Source organism: Geotrypetes seraphini, chromosome 12, assembly GCF_902459505.1.
Source record: "Geotrypetes seraphini chromosome 12, aGeoSer1.1, whole genome shotgun sequence".
NCBI classification, from domain to species: Eukaryota; Metazoa; Chordata; class Amphibia; order Gymnophiona; family Dermophiidae; genus Geotrypetes; species Geotrypetes seraphini.
The window spans coordinates 83,776,135-83,796,867 of NC_047095.1; the positions used below are offsets into that span (position 1 = coordinate 83,776,135).

The 20,733-nt window shown below is 43.3% G+C and overlaps 1 protein-coding gene across 3 annotated transcripts in view; it reads right to left on the reverse strand.

Moving 5' to 3' along the window:
• Positions 1–12,116: 12,116 nt before the first annotated feature.
• The window catches only part of LOC117346763 (hydroxymethylglutaryl-CoA synthase, cytoplasmic-like), an 83,507-nt gene continuing 74,890 nt past the window's right edge, over positions 12,117–20,733 (reverse strand). For all 3 annotated transcript variants that reach the window (XM_033916842.1, XM_033916840.1, XM_033916841.1), the window contains 3 exons: positions 16,336–16,461; positions 13,151–13,290; positions 12,117–12,732 (listed from right to left, as the gene is read on the reverse strand). In XM_033916842.1, the coding sequence (XP_033772733.1) occupies positions 13,160–13,290; positions 16,336–16,461 (257 nt within the window). In that variant the 3' untranslated portion in view covers positions 12,117–12,732; positions 13,151–13,159. The remainder of the gene's footprint in view (positions 12,733–13,150; positions 13,291–16,335; positions 16,462–20,733) is intronic.

The window sequence follows — 20,733 nt, forward strand, 5'->3', positions numbered from 1 at the left end:
TTTGCTTGCTTGCTTGCTTGAAGACAGTAATTAGATATTAACTAGAACAAGCTCTGGGAAAGATGTTAAAAAGAGCTTTGGGAAAGAAATTGATAAAAATTAAAAATCTAAAAGAAAAAAAGTGAATAAAATATTCAGGTTTTTGTGGCCGATGACTGGAGCTTGGAGCAGTATAAACTACGCAAATTTTCTTGGTCTATGATTAGACTGTGCGTAGGTTCCTTTTCTGAGGCTTTTTCCTGAATTAGGATAAATAACTGGTAGTAAATATGCACTGATCTGATTAAGTGATTTAATTATAAGGGGTGTTATTTTGCATATTTTGATCACTTGGGTTGATATTTTTCCTTAGTAAAAGGGGGGCCATAGTGCAAAATATAGACAGCAGATATAAATTCAGACACATTTTGATCACTAAATTGAAAATAATATTTTTCCTACCTTTGGTGATTTCATGAATCTCTGGTTGCACTTTCTTCTGAGTGTGCATCCAATCTTTCTTCCCTTCTTTCAGCCTGTATGCTTTCTCTCCAGACCTCATTCCCTCCCTCAACTTTTTCTTCCTCTCTCCCTTCCCTTTCTTTCTCCCTGCCTCACTTTCTTTTTTTCTCTCTTCATGCCCCCTTTCTTTTTTTCTGTTTCCCTTCTTTCCTTCTATCTCCCTGCCTACCCCCTTTCTTTCTTTCTCCCTGCCTTCCACCAAGCCACTGCTGCCACCATCGGGAACAAGCCCCAAAGCCGCCGCCGCCACCCCAAGCTCTCCCTGCTTCCCTGTGTCGGGCCGACCAGCATTCCTCTCCCCGATGTCAATTCTGCCGTCGGAGAGGAAGTTCTGGCCCAGCCAGGCAGCGTTTGGCTGACCCGAACTTCCTCTCCGACGGCAGAATTGACGTCGGGGAGAGGAAGGCTGATCGGCCCGGTAGAACGCCAAGGCAAAGTGAGTCTATCACGGAGCCCGAGATGGGCTCCGCGATCGACTCACTTTGCCTTGGCGATCTACCGGTCGATTGCGATCGACCTATTGGTCACCCCTGGTCTAGATCAAATATTGGGCACTCCTGGTCTAGAAAAGAATATTTATATGATATTTTTGATTGATTTAGTTAAGGGATGGGTGGGAGGGAAGGGAATAAACTTTATGTATTGAATGTTACAATAGAAAGAAATTCAAGTGATGTATTCAATTTCAAACGTTTTATTTATACACTTGATGTAAGATGAAAAAATGAATAAAGAATTATATTAAAAAAAAACACATTCCAGTGTTACAATGTAACATTACATAGGGTTAAAACCTCTCCAACTTCAGCCAGCACTGCGGTGTAAACAAATGAAAAAGACTTTTCCTCTCTCTTTTAGGTCCTAGCTCATCCCTGTTGTCTAACACTAGCTCTGGCAGGATACACATTTCAAATCTGACATATTGTAATCTAAAAAAAAACAAACAACAATTATTTTTCTACCTTTTGTTGTCTGTTCATTTTATTATTCAAATCATATTGGTCCCAGGCTCTGGTTTCTGTTTGTCTTCTGTTAACTCGCTCACCAGGGTCTCCTGCCCATTTGATGTTTTCTTTCTCCATGTTCACCATCCATCTTCCATCTCTGGACCTTTCCTTGCACTGCCATATCCAACATTTCTTTCGCACTGTCTTCCATCTCCTCTCTCTCCCTGCCTTGTGCCCTGGGTCAAACTTCTCTATTCCCCTCTATGCAGCATCTCTCCCTCCCTTCCATTATCATGTGCAACATTTCTCTCTCCCCATGCGCCATCTCTCCCTGACTTCCACCCTGTGTCCAACATTTCTCCATGCATGTGTCCCTCCTTCTCACCCCTTTCTACCTCTTTGTTACATCTTCCTTCTCTAGCCCATGTGCAACAATTTTTCCTCTCTCCTCTCGCCTCCCCCTGCACAGCAGCTTTCCATCCCTCCCTCCTTTTCCCGTGTAGCAGTTTTCCATCTCTCCCTCCAATCCAAGGCTGGTTTTAGACATGCTGGTAGCTCAGGGCAGAAATTAAGGAGAGAACACTTCATCCTCTCTCCTCCTTGCCTCCTCCCTCTAATCTCCTCTCCTGTCATTACTACTGCACATAAAACCAACTTTAAATGACTTCTTCACACTTAAAACACATACCATTATCAAATACAAAACTGGGAACCCCCAAGAAATTAAACTCAGCAAGAGAAAGAAAAATAAATATGCACTTTTTTTACTGAACACACAGGTGTCCTGGGCCCAAAATCTCCTACAAATAGCCACCTCCCTTGCTGGTAGGGATCCCAAAGTATTACCAGTTGAAGACCACCTCCTCTGGTCTGGAGGCCAGAAATCTCCAAACTCTGCAGCTAGCAGCAGTGTCCCCGAGCAGCCACCAGCTGCAGAGCTTGGAGATTTCTTACTAATGGATTGAAGGAAAAGGTCTTCAGCTACCAGGGCTTTGGGATACCCCATTTGCTTAGTTATTTATATTTTGAACTAGCTGATGCCCCGGCGTTGCAGGGGTATTTAATTATAGCAATAACACTGTAAATGGATTCAAATAAAGATACTTTATAGTGGTGAATGAAATTATTTTTTTACAGCTTTATAAAAAGTACAATATTCAAATTATAATGTGAAATATTTGACAAAATGAATACAATACAACTAACACAAAACTTGATAATAAACAACATTTTTAGTTTCACCTCCAGGAGCAAGAACATATAAATTCTTGGGTGAAACCACCCTTGAGCAAGCAACATAGAGTTGATTGTGATAGAGAATGCAAGTATCACTGGAATTTGCAATCTCTTAAACTGAAAAGGAAGATGTGTTGCAAGTTTCGTTCAAATCGGGCAAGCCGTTTTTGCGTTGGCAGCTTTGTACAATTTTTCCATTGACATGAATGGGTGAAATCTGATTTTCTGTTTGTAGCTCCGCCCATGTATGCAGGTGGGCCACGAGACCCCCAGAACATATCACCCCAGGTAGTGAGGGATCTGCATACCAAGTTTAGTTCAAATTGGGCAAGCCGTTTTTGCGTTGGCAGCTTTTTACATTTTTGCCATTGACATGAATGGGTGAAATCTGATTTTCTGTTTGTAGCTCCGCCCACGTGTGCAGGAGGGCCGCAAGACCCCCAGAACATATCACCCCAGGTAGTGAGGGATCTGCATACCAAGTTTCGTTCAAATCGGTCAAGCCGTTTTTGCGTGATCGCGGCACATACACACACACATACATACACACATACATACCTCCGATTTTATATATATAGATTTGGGCAAGGGGCATGGGGAAGGGCAGGGAAAAAATTTGGTGGCTATAAATTTTGGGCCCAGGGCCCCATCAGCTGTCTGCTAAACCACTGAACGCAAAACAAAGATCTGTGATAAACATAACCCATAGCTAACATATTCCAGTTAATAAACTTAAAATAAAACACTTTTTCTACCTTTGATGTCTAGACATTTCATTTTCCCATCATTTTGGTCCCATTTTGTCACTTCTGCTTTCCTGTGTCTTCTGATAATTTTCTAGTGGTTGCTGTACATGTGCCTTTTCTCCTCTCTCCTGTCTTGTTTCATTCTCTTTCTACACCTGTGTTCGATATATTGATCTTTCCTTTATAGTTCTTCCCACCCTTTTTTCTTTTCTGCCTCTCCATCCACTCAAATTTCACCCTTCTTTTTACTTTTCAGCTACCTACCAACTTTCCATCTCCATTTCTCATGCTCTAGCTCTCTCCCCTTTCCCGTCTCACTCCTTTCCCAGCCTCCTGTTTCCTTCTGTCTATTCCCTATTACTTTTCTACCACTGTACTCACTTTTCTCTCACTGTTGTCTCATTCATCTTCTTGTCATCCCCCTTTTGACCTCTTCCACATGGTTCCATTTCCAGAATCCCCCTATCTCTCTGTCCCTTTCTCCCTATCCTCTAGCACAGGGGTGGGTAACGGGGGGCCGCAATCCAGTCAGGTTTTTAGGATTTCCCCAATGAATATGCATGAAATGTATTTGCTTGCACTGCCTCAATTGTGTGCAAATGGATCTCATACATATTCATTGGGGAAATCCTAAAACCCGACTGGATTGTGGCCCTCGTTGCCTACCCCTGTCCTAGCATCTTCTTATTCCACCTCTCTTCCTTTCTGCCCTCCCATAGGTCCATCTCTTCTCTCTCTCTCTCTCCCCCCCCCCCCCCATTTATGGTTCAACATTTCTCCCTCTCTTTTCTGTTCTTCTTCCCTACCCCCTTGATGCTGAATAAGATGGAAGGAATAAAAGAGATGCATCTCTCTCTCCCTTCCACCCCCAAACTTAACATTTCTCTCTCCCTTTCTTCTTTCCCAAGGCCCAGCTTCTCTTCCTTTCTCCTCCCAACTGCCCTCCCATCTCTCTCCCATCTCCCCCCTTTCTCTTCCAAATTACTCTCCCCTCCCATCCTATATCTTTCCTTTCCTCTCCCAGATCCACCATCTTTCCCTTTCTCTTCCCAACTGTCCTCCCTTCAAGTGGCTCTTTTTCTCTCCTTCCACATCACCACCCCTGTCCAACTTCTCTCCTTTTCTCTTGTCTCCCTCCAAATCTTTTCCCACCATCGTTCTATTGGGAAAAAAAAAAAGCTAGCTGGTCCAGAGGTCTTCCTCGGCTGGCATGCCTTGCCTTTCCCCTTCTTTTGGCACTGGTATGACATCACCCTGTTTTCCCTATCCCGCTGCCAAACTGAACAAAATGCTGCCCATGATATCCTTCCCCCTTTCCTTTTGCTGTATTCTGTCCCCAATTATGCAATTTCTTATTTCTTCTTGAGTTCGGTCCATGGCAGAGAGCATGGAGGAGTCATGAGCAGCTGTTTGGTCAGTTTGTCAGCAGGACAGAGAAGACAGGGTGATGTTGGGCAGATTCCGAAAGAAAGGGAAAGGCATGCTGACCCATAGGGCCCCCCCCCCCCCGAGCCATGGGGTCCTAATCCAGCCCCCTGTGCAGCACCTCCAGACCTGAACGATCTCCCCCCCCATGTGAGATTTTTTTGCAGCCTGCTCCACCAGGGCTTTTCTTTGTCACGTCATCAGTGATGTGGCAAAGGGAAGGCCCTAATGGCATTCTCTCATTGTTAGCAGCCTTAACTTACTGCTCTGCTGGTGGGCCTAGGCAGGACCCGGCAGAGAGGAAGGCCTAGCACCAGCAGAGCAGTGAAGTTCCCAGACTATGACGCCAACCCTGGGAGCACCCTCGTATGGTCTGCACCCGGGGCTGTCCACTCCCCCCCCCTTGGTATGCCACTGTACCTAGGAAAAGGCATAAGAACATAAGCAGTGCCTCTGCTGGGTCATAAACACTGCAGTGAGCCATTGTAAAACTTTATAATTCAGTTCAAGACAAATATTAGGAAGTTGGTTCCAGATTTTAAAAAATGCTTTGCAAAATATAAAGATAGCAGATATAAATTTTGGGGGAAAAATCTGGCATCTCTCCTTTTCCCTCCCTCCCTTCCCCATGGTCTGACATCTCTCTTTTCTCTCCCTTCCCTGTTCTTAACTTAAGAACATAAGAATTGCTGCTGCTGGACCAGACCAGTGGTCCATCGTGCCCAGCAGTCTGCTCATGTAGCGGCCCTTAGGTCAAAGACCAGTGCCCTAACTGAAACTAGCCTTACCTGCATACATTCTGGTTCAGCAGGAACTTGTCTAACTTTGTCTTGAATCCCTGAAGGGTGTTTTCCCCTATAACAGCCTCTGGAAGAGCGTTCCAATTTTCTATTACTCTCTGGTTGAAGAAGAACTTCCTTACGTTTGTACGGAATCTATCCCCTTTTAACTTTAGAGAGTGCCCTCTCATTCTCTCTATCTTGGAGAGGGTGAACAACCTGTCTTTATCTACTAAGTCTATTCCCTTCATTATCTTGAATGTTTCAGTCATGTCCCCTCTCAGTCTCCTCTTTTCAAGGGAGAAGAGGCCTAGTTTCTCCAATCTCTCACTGTACGGCAACTCCTTCAGCCCCTTAACCATTTTAGTCGCTCTACTCTGGACCCTTTCAAGTACTGTGTCCTTCTTCATGTACAGTGACCAGTGCTAGATGCAGTATTCCAGGTGAGGGCGTATCATGGCCCGGTACAGCAGCATGATAACCTTCTCCGATCTGTTCATAATCCCCTTCTTAATCATTCCTAACATTCTGTTTACCCTTTTCGCCACCACCCTGCATTGCACGGACGGCTTCATTGACTTGTTAACCAGTACTCCCAAGTCTCTTTCCTGGGGGGGTCTCTCCAACTACTGCACCAGATATCCTGTATTTGTGTATAAGATTTTTGTTACCGACATGCATCACCTTACACTTATCCACGTTAAAACTCATTTGCTATGTCACGGCCCATTTCTCGAGCGTGTTTATGTCACATTGCAGGTCCTCGCAATCCTGCGTCTTCATTACTCTGAATAACTTGGTATCATCTGCAAATTTAATCACCTCACTTGTAGTACCAATTTCCAGGTCAAGTCCAAGCACCAAACCCTTCTCTCTCCCTCACTTCCTCTCCCCAATCGGGTGCAGCATTTCTCTTCCATTCCCCTCCCTTCCCTCTCTCTTTGTCACCTCCACCCTCATTGGCAGCAGAGCCTTCTACTCATGCCGGCTTTGGGCCTTCTTCTCTGCCAGGTCCCACCTACTTCCTGTTTCCAGAGAAGCGAGTTGTGAAGGCTGCAGCTGTTGGAAGGGGAAAACGCCAGCCTAAGGAGCACCCCTTTATGGGCTGTATTCGGGGTGGACTGCCCCACAACCCCCTTGGTACACCACTGAGGGTTCCTTTACAAAACCTCAATAGCAATTCCCTTGCAGCAAACACACTGAAGCCCATTCAATTCCTAGGGACATTGGCGCCTTTGCCATGAGGGAATCACTACAGTGGCTTCATAAAAGGCACCTTAAATCTAATATATTAATATCATCAAGAAGTTTCTTCTTCAATTCACACCAACACAGACAGAAAATTTTAAATATTTATTTATTGCCAACTGAAAGAAAACAATAATTGAAGATGATTTAAAAAAACAAATAAGGATGCCCAACAATTGTTATCAAATGTTGTTTAAACAATGTAAATAAACAAATTTAAAATATAAATTAATATCAAAGCTAATTTACCATTCAAGTATGATCAAACTTTATATTGATTACTGAAGAAAATTATAAACCTATGTTTTCTGCTGTTATGAATTGTACAAAAGCTAGCAAGGAAATTAGATTGCTAAATGTATGCTTGCAAAGGTGGGGGAGACCTGGGGAGTGCAGTTCGCGTGTCATCAAGTGGAGCATTATGTGAGATCCCTCGACAGAACACAATTGCGCAAGCATTTGGGAGCTAGACTGCAGGAGTTTACCTGGGAGGAGGGGGTGTCCCTCTCGGTGTCTAGTATTCATGCTAGCTTGCAAGACTTTCAACCAGCTAAGGACTATCAATTTATCTGGGGTAAATGGGAGGGGGAATTGCAGATTAATCTGGGACAATGAGATGTAGCCTGTACTTTGAGGGCTACTCCTGGGGTGACCCCGTGTGCTTGGTTGTGAGAAAAACATTATAGAGTGACCTTACGTGCTTATTATACTCGTACACAGCTGTATTACAGTGGGGGGTCTATCAACACCACTGTGTCGGAAATGTGGGACAGGGGAGACACACTTTGTGGCATGCCTTTTGGTCCTGCCCCATTATCCAGCGCTTCTGGAGGCGCATCATTTCTTACATGTCAGGGTTAATTGGTAGAGCCTTGCGCAGTACCCCGGCCCACTTTGTATTGGACTTGCCAGAGGCTTTTGGCTATTTGCCAAGGGGGCACCGAGCTCTCTGTAGGAAGATGAGCTTACTGGCCAGGAAATGTATTCTTCAGTGCTGGATGGTCCCAGACCCTCCGGCGTTTTGGCATTGGTGGAACCAGTTGCATCAGTTGGCCACCTAGGAGGCAAGAGATACTGGAGGGGCTCGGAAGCGGAAGATGATGTTCTTGAATATCTGGGAGCCATATCTGCAGTCCTTGCATCCAAAGGGACGCAGTGAGGTCTTAAGATGGGTGTCCTAATCTGGGTGCTCTGTTTGTTGGAATGAGAGACCACTAAAGAGTAATGGTGGGGAGAGGGTAGAGAGTACCAGCGGGGGAGAGGGGTTGGGGGGACTTGTGGGGGGGAGGTGTTCTGAATGGTTTGGTCTTTTGGCAACGGGCATGTTCTTTGGGAATAGGTGGGGAAAGGGGGTGGTGTGGCTTCTTCGGGGGCTCATAAGAGTCCAGGGCCTCGGAGTGCCTTTCCTTTCCCTTTGGCCTCGCTAGTCATATGTGAATTAGAGAGGGGGAGGGTTTGTTGCTGTTTCCCCTTTTTCTCTGATCCTTTGATTTACTGTTATATATGATGCATCATTATTTGTACTGTGCACCTCATGTGCCTTTGCAGTGCATTTGCTGTTATTTGCCTCAATAAAAATTGTTTGAACCTAAAGGTGGATGAGAGATCAAACTGTAAGATTATTGCCTGATAACCTCTATACAGAAGTTTCCTTATTTTGTTAAGCAATATTCCCAAAAGGATTTCAGCATTAGCTGTAAAACTGCTTCCTGTAATTTGTCAAACAGAGGGATACTAGCAACTGGACAATAATTAGATACCGTAGTTAAAATTTACTTCCAATGGGATTTTTAGGAAGAGTTAATAAAATATCTCCCAAGGCTAAAGGAAACTGGCCTGTTTAAAATACATTCTCTATCCAAGTCTTAAGCCAATGAATGAACAAAGAAGAAGTTCCCAATCAGAAAGGACAGCAATCCAACTCACAGTGTGATGAACATTTTTTCAACAACACATGCAAGTTTTTCTGTTTTTAAAGGGAGAAAATTATCCCATACTCTATTTACTGGAATATTATTATTATTATTAGGCATAGCTAAGATTTAGGGCCTGTTTTACAAAGCCGCACTAGCGGCCCTAAAGCCCCTAGAGATTTAAAGGGCTTCAGGACTGTTGCTACGCGGCAACCGCTAGAGCAGCTTTGTAAAACAGGCCCTTAGATAAGCACTGTAGATTGGATCAATATGAGACTAATATCAATGACCTTGTTCCTAAAATAATCCTCAAGCTCATCAGCTTTCAATAATTTCAAATTAGCAGAGCTGGAAGAAATTACATAAGGCTTCTTTTACAAAGCAGTGGGCCGCTGCGGTAATGGCCCCGAAGCCCATAGAAATTTAAAGGGCTTTGGGGCTGTTGCTGCGCGGCAGCCGCTAGCGTGGCTTTGTAAAAGAGGGGGATAATCTGTCCAACTGAGATTTTCTATCATTTATTTTACATTTTCCAGTTAATGAAGAATATGCTTTTATAGTGACTACCAGCTCGTATTTAGAATATTAACTTATTTTTTCCATAGAGCCATCTAAATTCTAACTTTAACCTTTTTAGGACAAATATAGAGGGCAGACATGGATAAAGCTAGTACAGGATTACGTTTAGAAATTTATAAAAGTCTGGGATAGGAGAAGACTGCAAATCAAGTGGAGCAAGCTTCATCCAAAGCAAGGCAAATCATAGGCATACGCAGGAGTTTCGTCAGCCGTAAACCTGAAGTCATTATGCCATTGTATAGATCCATGGTGAGACCACACCTGGAGTACTGTGTGCAATTCTGGAGGCCGCATTACTGTAAGGATGTGCTGAGACTGGAATCAGTCCAGAGAATGGCCACCCGGATGGTCTCGGGACTCAAGGATCTCCCATATGAGGAGCGGTTAGGGAAGTTACAGCTCTACTCACTCGAGGAACGTAGAGAGAGGGGAGATATGATCGAGACATTCAAGTATCTCACGGGCCGCATCGAGGTAGAAGAAGATATCTTCTTTTTCAAGGGTCCCGCAGCAACAAGGGGGCATCCGTGGAAAATCAGGGGCGGGAAACTGCACGGTGACACTAGGAGGTTCTTCTTCACTGAAAGGGTGGTTGATCGCTGGAACAGTCTTCCACTTCAGGTCATTGAGGCCAGCAGCGTGCCAGATTTTAAGGCCAAATGGGATAGACATGTGGGATCTATTTGCAGAAATAGATAGGGAGGGTCATTGGGGTGGGCAGACTGGATGGGCCGTGGCCCTTATCTGCCGTCTATTTCTATGTTTCTGTTATCTGCCCAAAAGAGGTAGAGAATCAAAGAAGAAGAATTTCAAAGAGGCAGGCTGAATGTACCAACTGGCTTTTATCTGCTATCATATACTACTGCATATTATTGTGTTATTTGGGGCTGAATTAGGCATTTTTAAATCTATACGAGGGGCTGCTGACATGTTCTCAGCCCAACCAACAAAGCTGGGGCAGTCTCCATCGATGGCTATACACTTAGTTCAGTGATTTTCCACTTTTTTCATTCTGTTGGAAAAATACGGAACAAAAAAATGTATAAAATCGCTGGACTAAGTGTAAAGCCCTCGAAAGTATCTGCCCCAACTTTGCTGGTTGGGCTGAGAACTTTTCAGTGGCCCCTTGTAATGCTGAAAAAAAGGAAGTCTTATGGAGATCTGATAATAGAGATGTGGATTGTGGAGTTTCTGCTTTTTTTGTTCTAAATGTTCCAAGTATGGAGTAGTCAGTACACAAATTAACCGCTTAATGACTTTTATTTCATATTTTGGTTAGAGGTTCATATTATATTAAAAGAGCAAAAATCCTGCTTGATTTTTAGCCTTACCTTTGATTTCCTACAAATCGCCTTGGACCAAATACATTTTGTGATGAGTTTTCAAAGGGTTACCTTTTGAAAGCTCAACACAAAATGTATTGTTGGTCTAGTAAAAAAAGGTATCATCTTCTTTTCTTTGTTTTATTTCTATGTATTATCTTTAATAGTGCAATGAAATCACAAACAAAATCAGCACTATAAGGAGTCCAAGGCATAGGGACCTTCTGTGCGAGCTAGTGTGGTGGCTCTTTTATAGAATAACTTAATCATATAAACTTAGCACTATCTCTAGAAATCTTATCATATCAATTCTATTATAGAGCTATATGATGTCCACTCAAACTTTGTGGCATCATATCTAGAGATAAGAGAATACTTCTTTAGATGTAATTGTAAAATTTTTTCATATATATTTTTGTATGGACCTTCAGAATGTAGCTGGACCATATGTTATAACCAGTTACCACACGTCTTTGTCAGTCCACTTTATTGTTTATTTCTAACAAATCTGTAAAATCAGCTCTTAGCTTCAAGAATTCATAATAAATTTCACTCAAACTTCATTTATGTTTTCTTTCACTTCAATTTCAATTTTTTCATCCTATATAATAAAACGCTAGCCGCGCATGCACACTCAGACCTGTGTGATCTGTAATCCCTGATCCGTGATCTGTAGGTCCTTGGCCAGAGTGCGTATGCAGCGGCCAGACAAAGCGGGAGAAACACACTCGAGCGCTGTGGCCAACTCAGGATGGGAGGATGCGCCACAGCAAAGTGCTGCACAGGTACTGGAGGGGGAGAGACATATCGCTTCTGCACATACCGGTACAAACCTCCCTCCAGCGTTGGCAGCCGCAGCATGTTAAACAGGCTGCTTCGCGACTTTCTCCTGCAATTGAGTCCCTCTGCCGCGTCACTGATGATGTCTTCAATGATGCAACAGAGAGACTCAACGGCAGAAGAAAGCCACGAAGCAGCCTGTTTAGCGTGCTGCGGCTGCCAACGCTGGAGGGAGGTTTGTTATTAAAGTCATCTCGCTGGGAGGATCGCAGAGTCAGCGGGGGTTGGGCTGGGAGGGGAGAGAAGCGTCTGCCTCGGGTGCTTCAGGCAGCAGCAGCGTTTACAATTCGCTGCTGTTGCGGCTTCAGGCCTTCCTCTCTGGCCGGTCCTGCCTACTTCCTGTTTTCATGAAGATAGGACCCGCCAGAGAGGAATACCTGAAGCCAGCAACAGCAATGAATTGTCAATGCTGTTGCTGCCCGATGAAGTAGTTCAAGGAGGAAAGTGAGCAGAGGGGGAGATAATGGCTTGGAGGGAAGAACAGATGGCAGGGCATGGAGGGAAGGAGGAAGGTATGCCAGACCAAGGGAAAAGGAAAGAAGAGATGGAGAGAGGCCATATGGGACAGAGAGAAAAGGGCGGACACTGGATGGAAAGAGAAGAGAGGGAAGTGAATAGAAGGGGCAACATAGAGGGTGAACAGTATTCTAGCACCCGTTAATGTAACGGGCTTAATGACTAGTTCCATATAATTCATTTCATTTTATTGTCATAAATTTGACCACAGTTAGTTAGCTACTTATCTTTGAGGTTAGCTCTCATATTTTATCAATGCCACCTCTATAGAATGACATTTTAAAAGGGATCAGCATAAAATACAGCTAACACTTTGGTGTTAGGGTTAAGATGTGTCTATGGAAGTCAGTGCTGAGCAGCCTGCTGTGTGATAATGTTTGCTTATAACATTGATTCAGAAGGTCCAGTAAACAGATACCAGATATATATATATAAACACAACTCCAGGGAAGGAGCTGGGAGAAGTAGGTAGAAAGAAGAAAGTGTTGACAATGTTTGACACTTCTCCCTTTTGTAAAGAGGCACCAAATGAGGTAGGCGCTCCAGAACAGGAATGAGCAAAGGCCTCCATGTCCTCTGCAACTTCATGCTGCTGCTCTGGTGTCTCCATGAGGGACCTAGATTTACACTTGACTTTCTGTGGCTGAAGTTCTCCGTTGAAATGTAGAAGCATGTCAGGTCAGCTGTTGGAATATTTAAAAAAATTGACATCTTAAATGCTTTACAGATGAGTTACAAACCTTTTAAGACTAAATTATAGTTGATATTTCAGGAGCAAGGTGGTAGCTGAGTGGAGATATTTGAGATTAAGTTCTTCTTTTACCTACTATTTTAATAATCATATGCATCTCCACATCAAATGCTAGATTGCATCTGGAGAAGTGTCTTGATTAACTGATACCTTGGGAAAATGGTGGCAGAAGAATATGGAATGGCCTCCAGGTGGAGGGGATGGAGTTGAAGATTATACCTGACTTCGAGAAAGCATGGGATAAACACATAGGATCTTAAAGGGATAGTAGATGCTATGGATGGGCAGACTGGATAGGCTATATGGTCTATATCTGCCATAATTTTCTCTGTTTCTGTGTTAAGGGTTACCTGAGAGTATCAGGACAAGTTGACCCCATCGCCTGTGAGAGGACAGCGGGCATATACTCGCCGGTATTTATCATCAATTTTATCCAGGTACCAGGTGCCAGGGAACAGGTCTCCCACTGTCCCCTGTGGAACATAATTCACTAGAAGCAGAGGAGATACAGTAAGAAACAATAAGATTAGACAAAAGAATTAATGCTGTGGGGAAGACACCTGATGTTGGCTCACATGAAAATGGACTTTTATCAAGCATCTTAATGCTTAAAATGTTGTCCAAGAACCAGATGGAAGGAGGAACTATAAATAATACTGAACATGTCTACTGGATCCAAGTCCTTTATTAAGACAGATTTAGTTATATTGGCCCTGATTCTATCAGGCAGACTTTATAGGCAATAGGCTTAATCAGTGCTGATATTAGAACTAAAGAATGACACTTGGAACAAATTTTTCCCTGTCCCTGCAGGAACTCAATTTCCCCATCCCATCCCCGTGAGTTTTGTCACTGTCTCTGTCCCTGCCCCATGCCTGTAAGCTCTGTCTTAACTGCACAAGCCTCGAACACTTATGATTTTAAAGTGTTTGAGGCTTGTGCAAATGAGGTCAGAGCTTGCAGGAATGGGGTAGGGATAGGAAAAGAAGACGCGGGGACAGCAAAAAATTTGTCCCCATGTCATTCTCTAGCACTCAGTACCTCACATTTGTTTTTAATTGGACTTAATTGAAAGTTAGGAGCCTAACTTGAAAAATGATTCTATAAAACATAGGCGCTTAGACCAAAGTGCCTACACTAAAAGTGGGCATGGTTAGGGGGCAGATCATAGGTGTGTTTTCGAGTTAGGTGCCTCTTTGTGAAACAGGTGCTGTTAGGCTCTGATATTGGTGCCTAACTTTAGGCATAGAAAACCCTGGCATAAACTGGGGATGCCTAAATGTTAGGAGACTGAGCGCTGCCTAAGCATGCCTAGGTACCGCTAAGCATGATTCTATAATGGCCACCTATGCTTTATAGAATCGTTGCCGATATCAGTACCTGACTAGGTGGACTTTATAGAATCAGGGCCATTGTGACTAAAAATTTCCACCCTGACACTAGGCAACGGCAATATCTAGTGATGGTGGTTCAGATGCAACTGTTTATCATTAATGTAGACTAGTGGCCATTGCTTCTCTCTTCTCCCCTCCGTCTTCTGTGGTGTAGGTTTTTTTGTATTGTACATGGTAACCTGTGTCCCACAGGATCTATGGGGCCCTTTCCATAAAGCAGAGGCAAAAGTGGCCTTAGCGCACCCCTTATGTGGGTCTTTTCTATATGCTAAGGCCATTTTTGCTGCAGCTGGAAAATGGCCACTTTTCCCAGTTTCTGAATTTATGGCCATGTGCTAATTTTTCCATTAGCACATGGACATGAAAACAAATCTTACCACATGACCCCCTACTGCCACTTATTTTGTAGACAGTAAAGACCCCCGTTCTAATTTTGTGCTAATAAATTAGCATGCGGCAGTGCCTCACGTGCTGATTAGCATTGTCGTGTCCACTCTCCACCCCCTAACATGCCCCCTTCCAAGAAAATAAAAAATACATTTCTAGCGAGTGGTGCGAGTGTGCAAATTGGCACATTTATCATGGGATGCTAGTGCATGTCCCACAGTAAGCCTTTATAAAAAAAGTGTGGCAAGCATATGCTAGTGCTTACCTCAGTTTAGTAAAAGGACTCCTATATGTTGAGAGGAGTGAGGTGATATGCCCAAAGGAGATGTGCCCTAGATATCATATAAAAGCAAACCACCTGATATAAAGTGCTATTTAGCTAGGTGGGAATGGCTCCTGGCTGGCTAAATAGCGCTCAACCGGCTAACTGCCGATATTCAGTGGGAGATAGTTGGCTATCTCTCACTGAATATCCTAGTAAGCAACTAGCCTAAATAACAGGTATATCTTTTGTCACTATGAATTAGCCAGTCAGCCGATGACTAACAGCTTGACCAGCTATGTCTACCACTGCTGTACCTAGACCAGAAATTCAATGCTAGTGGCCTCCTGTGGTCTGAATATCAGCCCTAAAGTGTGTAACCCTTTATATGGAGGATTTAGAGGTCTTTGTTTCATTCTCCACACTACTGGTAGGCAGCCAGGATCTAAGAGGGATGCCTGGATCCTATGGTGTTGGTGGTGGGGGAGGGGGAATTGCAAGCCACTGAGGAGTCCAGACCCTGCTGGTGGGCAGCCAGAGCTGAAGGAGGGATCCTGTAACCCACAGTAAGGGACTGTCAGGCCACTGTCTGACCGGGACAGGAATGAAAATGCTGTGAAGTGTTCTCATGTTGCAGGTGGTCAGCAAGGGCTGAAGTAGGACACCTGTATTCTACAGTGAGGTTCTTCTGGGTCTAATGGAGAAAGGGGAATGCAGAGGAACCAGGAGAAGGAAGGAGATCAAGAGCTAGCTATAATCCAGATCAAATGCAGTGTTTTAGTAAAAGACCTTTTTCTTGGCGTTCCATCCCTACATTCTGGTGTTTATTTCCCCCTCAGCTCTTATGTTGATCTTCTTTAGTTGGAAGAAATCAGCACTAAATTGTTTTATTCAGAGGAATAGACAGTAGACTTCATGTAGTGTCTGAGGAATGAAAGAACTCATGCCATGCAGGAGAACAGCATACCACTGAGGTGAGGTCTTGAGAGTTAGCGCTCCCCCTCCCTCCCCTCTTTCCCTAATCCCAACCAAAATCCTCCTACTCGATATGGCCCCATGGGTTGGGAGTCTGGTGTTTTGTCTCACCCCATACCTCATACTTGGTGTTCTTCCCAAGCAGTTACCTAAGGAATAATTCAATCAAAATTCAAAAACATAATCAAGATAATTTAAAATATATTCAACACTGTCTAGTATAGGAGGAGTTAATTCTGGAGTCTAAATATGATAAGCGAAGGTAACAATGGTACCATAGCTTCCTAGATTCATATTCAGGGACAGGACTGCAGCTATAAAAAATAATTTCACTGCTGGTGCTAGCGTATTGAAGCTTGGCATCATTTCATCTTCATGACCTTATCAGAAGCTCTTCCAAAGAGCTCTCACTTACTGTTCTTGATCCTAGAGCCCAGACAAACATTTCTCATTCAGGAAAAGCAGACAATAGACTCTTCTCCCCTGCCATTCTCTTCTATCATGAGGGCTAACTTACTCAAGTGATGAGTTTCCTCTCTCAGCTTCATCATTTCTGCAAACTCCCCAGGCTGAACTTTTTTCCTGGAGTCCAAGCGATTAGATAGGTCAGAGAGACTGGATACCAACTTATCTAGAGGTGAACCTAGGAGGAAGACAATCCACAGCATTGGAAAAACTAATAGAAAGGATCACAGGTCTTATTAAATTAAGTCTTGGAATCCCTAGGACAGAGGTTCTCAACCATTCCTTGGGGCAGTCAGCCAGTTGGGTTTTCAGGATATCCACAATGAATATGAATGAGAGAGATTTGCATACTAAGGAGACGATGTAAATAAATCTATCTAATGCATTGTAGATATCTTGAAAAACTGACTGGATGTGCCCTGAGGACTGGGTTGAGAAGCATGGTCCTAGGGTATCCAAAGCGTAGAGAGCAAAAGAGACATACAGTTAGAGACAAAGAAAGTGCTCCTACAACATTAACGTAAACATAAAGGAGTATATATGACATTAAGGGTCCCTTTTACAAAGCCACAGTTGCGATGCTGCAGTTTTAAATGCACTGAAGCCCATAGGAATTGAATGGCCTTCGGTGCATTTACTGTGGCAGCATTACTACCATGGCTTTGTAAAAGGGGCCCTAAATTCCTAAAGTACTATAGTAAGAGACTTCATGTAATTCAAACAATCAGCAAGAGGTATGGGAAGCAACTTAGAAGAACAACGATTATGAAATTGAAGTGGAAAATGTTTATGTTCAGTTAGATTACAGGCTCATGGTGTTCTGTCGCAAGTCACCCTTAGTTTCATGATGATCCTCATTTCCACCATTTTCTGGCCCTCCCAATAACAATTTTCATTTCATTTTATTTATAATCTGCTTCTTAGCATAGTTCTTGTTGACTTACAGACTAATACTCATATTAAATAAATTAAAACATACAATAAAGTAACAGGCTGCAAACTCAAGTGTATGTACATAAATGCAAGGAGCCTAAGGAATAAGATGGGGGAATTGGAAATTATGGCACAAAAAGATAACCTCAACTTCATTGGCATCACGGAAACATGGTGGAACAAGGAAAATGTCTGGGACACTGTGCTACCGGGATACAAGCTAAACCACAGAGACAGAGTAGGTCAAAAATGTGGGGGTATTGCCCTAGATGTCAAAAAGGGAATTGAGTCTACCGGAGAGAACACGCCGGAAACAAAAAATAAGGTAGAGTCTCTATAGGTTAAAATTCCAGGATCAAATGGAACGGAAACGAAGATCAGCATCTACTACCGACCGCCAGGCCATTCCAAAGAAATTGATGGAAAAATGACGGACGAGATTAAACGCAACTGCAAAGGAGGCAACGCAGTTATCATGGGTGACATCAATTATCCGGGGATAGACTGGAACCTAGGCACCTCCGGCTGCAGTAGGGAGACCAAGTTCCTGGATGCTGTAGTGATTGCTTCCTGTCAAGAAAAATACGAGTATTAAGTGTGGTATTGAAGAAAATGTTGTATTTTATTGTTACACTTATTGTAAGTTTTGAAAATAATAAAGAATTGGGAAAAAAATAAATACGAGAGGAAATGCAATTCTGGACTTAATTTTAAATGGATTACGAGGACCGACGCAAGGTATAGAAGTAGAAGGGACGCTGGGAACCAGTGATCACAATATGATCCACTTTAACCTGGACATAGGGGCAAAACATCGATCCAGAACGACAGCCACGGTACTGAACTTCCGAAAAGGGAATTACGAAGGGATGAGACTCATGGTGGGGAAGAAGATTAAGAAGAGGCTAAGCACTGTAAAAATGCTAGAGCAAGCATGGTCCCTTTTTAAGGACACAGTCACCGAGGCACAAAATCTATATATACCACGTATCAACAAGGAATCCAAGGGGAAAAAGAACAAGGAACTGGTGTGGCTCACTGTAGCGGTGAAGAAAGCAATCAGAGACAAGAAGACTTTGTTTAAGGAATGGAAAAGGTCAAAAACGGACAAAAACTGGAAAAAGCACAAACAACATCAAGGCAGTACGAGAGGCCAAAAGAGACTATGAGGAAAAAATAGCCAAGTAGGCAAAAAACTTTAAGCCATTCTTTCGATAAATTAAGGAGAAACAACCCGTGAAGGAAGCGGTGGGGCCGTTGGATGACCATGGAATAAAGGGAGTGCTAAAGGAGGACAAAGCCATCGCTGACAAACTGAACACATTTTTTGCGTCTGTATTTACCGAAGAGGACATACACAACATACCGGAAGCCAACAGGCTATAAGCAGGAAATGAAGACTGGAAACTGACAGGGTTGACGGTCAGTCTAGAAGAGGTATACAAGCAGATTGATAGGCTTAAAAATGATAAATCCCCAGGACTGGATGGCATCCATCCGAGGGTAATCAAGGAACTGAAAGGGGCTATAGCTTCAACTAATAGCCAATCTGTCAATCAAATCGGGAAGGATTCCGGAAGACTGGAAAGTGGCAAACGTTACGCCAATCAAGAAAGGTTTGAGGGGAGATCCGGGAAACTACAGACCGGTGAGTCTGACCTCGGTACTGGGAAAGATGGTAGAGGCGCTGATAAAGGACCGCATCATTGATCACTTTGATGGACACGATCTGATGAGGACCAGCCAGCACGGCTTCAGCAAAGGAAGATCTTGCTTGATGAACTTCCTGCACTTCTTCGAGGGAGAAAACAGGCAGATAGACAAGGTTGACCCGGTCGACATTGTATATCTGGATTTTCAGAAGGCGTTCGACAAGGTTCCGCATGAACAACTACTTCGAAAAATTGCGAGCCATGGAATTGAGGGTGAAATAATCACGTGGATTAAAAACTGGCTGGCGGATAGGAAACAGAGAATGGGGGTAAATGGACAATACTCAGACTGGAAAAGCGTCATGAGTGGAGTGACGCAGGGTTCAGTGCTTGTACCCGTGCTCTTCAACTTATTTATAAACAACCTGGAAATTAGTATGACGAGTGAGGTGATTAAATTTGCAGATGATACAAAGTTATTCAGAGTAATGAAGATGCAGGAGGATTGCGAAGACCTGCAACGTGACATAAACACGCTCGAGAAATGGGATGCGACATGGCAAATGAGGTTTAATGTGGATAAGTGTAAGATGATGCATGTCGGTAACAAAAATCTTATATACTAATACAGGATGTCCGGTGCAGTACTTGGAGAGACCCCCCAGGAAAGAGACTTGGGAGTACTGGTTGACAAGTTAATGAAGCCATCCACGCAATGCACGGTGTTGGCGAAAATGGCAAACAGAATGCTGGGAATTATTAAGAAGGGGATCACAAATAGATCGGAGAAGGTTATCATGCCGGACCATGGTACGCCCTCACCTGGAATACTGTGTCCAGTACATGAAGAAGGACACAGTACTACTCAAAAGGGTCCAGAGAAGAGCAACTAAAATGGTTAAGGGGCTGGAGGAGTTGCCGTACAGGGAGAGATTAGAGAAACTGGAGATTGAGAGGGACATGATCGAAACATTCAAGATAATGAAGGGAATAGACTTAGTAGATAAAGACAGGTTGTTCACCCTCTCCAAGGTAGGGAGAACGAGAGGGTACTCTCTAAAGTTAAAAGGGAATATATTCCGTACAAATGTAAGGAAGTTCTTCTTCACCCAGAGATTGTTAAAAAATGGAAAGCTCTTCCGGAGGCTGTTATAGGGGAAAACACCCTCCAGGGATTCAAGACAAAGTTAGAGAAGTTCCTGTTGAACCAGAACGTACGCAGGTAAGGCTAGTCTCAGTTAGGGCATTGGTCTTTGACCTAAGGGCTGCTGCGTGAGCAGGCTGCTGGGCACAATGGACCATTGGTTTGACCCAGCAGTGGCAATTCTTTTTTTTTATATAAATCTTTATTGATTTTTAAAGTTTGACAATGCAATACAAATATCTAAACATAAATATTTCATAAAACGCATTATTAAACATATAATTTATACTTAGAACAATCATTTTCTTCCCCCCTTAGCAAATTACTACAATAAGACTAATTATGTAATTATAATATTATAATTAAGTATTTTAATAAACAAAATATCTTTCCCTCCCCTGGATGTGTAAGGAATTCTACCAACCTCAAAATTAAATAAATAAATACATTACAATTATTATGATGTAACAAATATAGTCAATGGACTCCACACTATTAAATGTACTGCTAAACCCCAAATACTCTGGGGCTCATAATTGAAAGAGAAAAACGTCCAAAAACCGGCCTAAGTCGGCACTTGGACGAACATTCTCAAAAACGTCCAAGTGCCAATAATAAAACCGGGTTTTGGACGTATTTCTAAATGACCTAGGCCTTCATAGTGCCGCTCAACGTCCAAAGCTAAACGGGGCGTTTCGGGAGGTGTGTCGAGGGTGGGAGT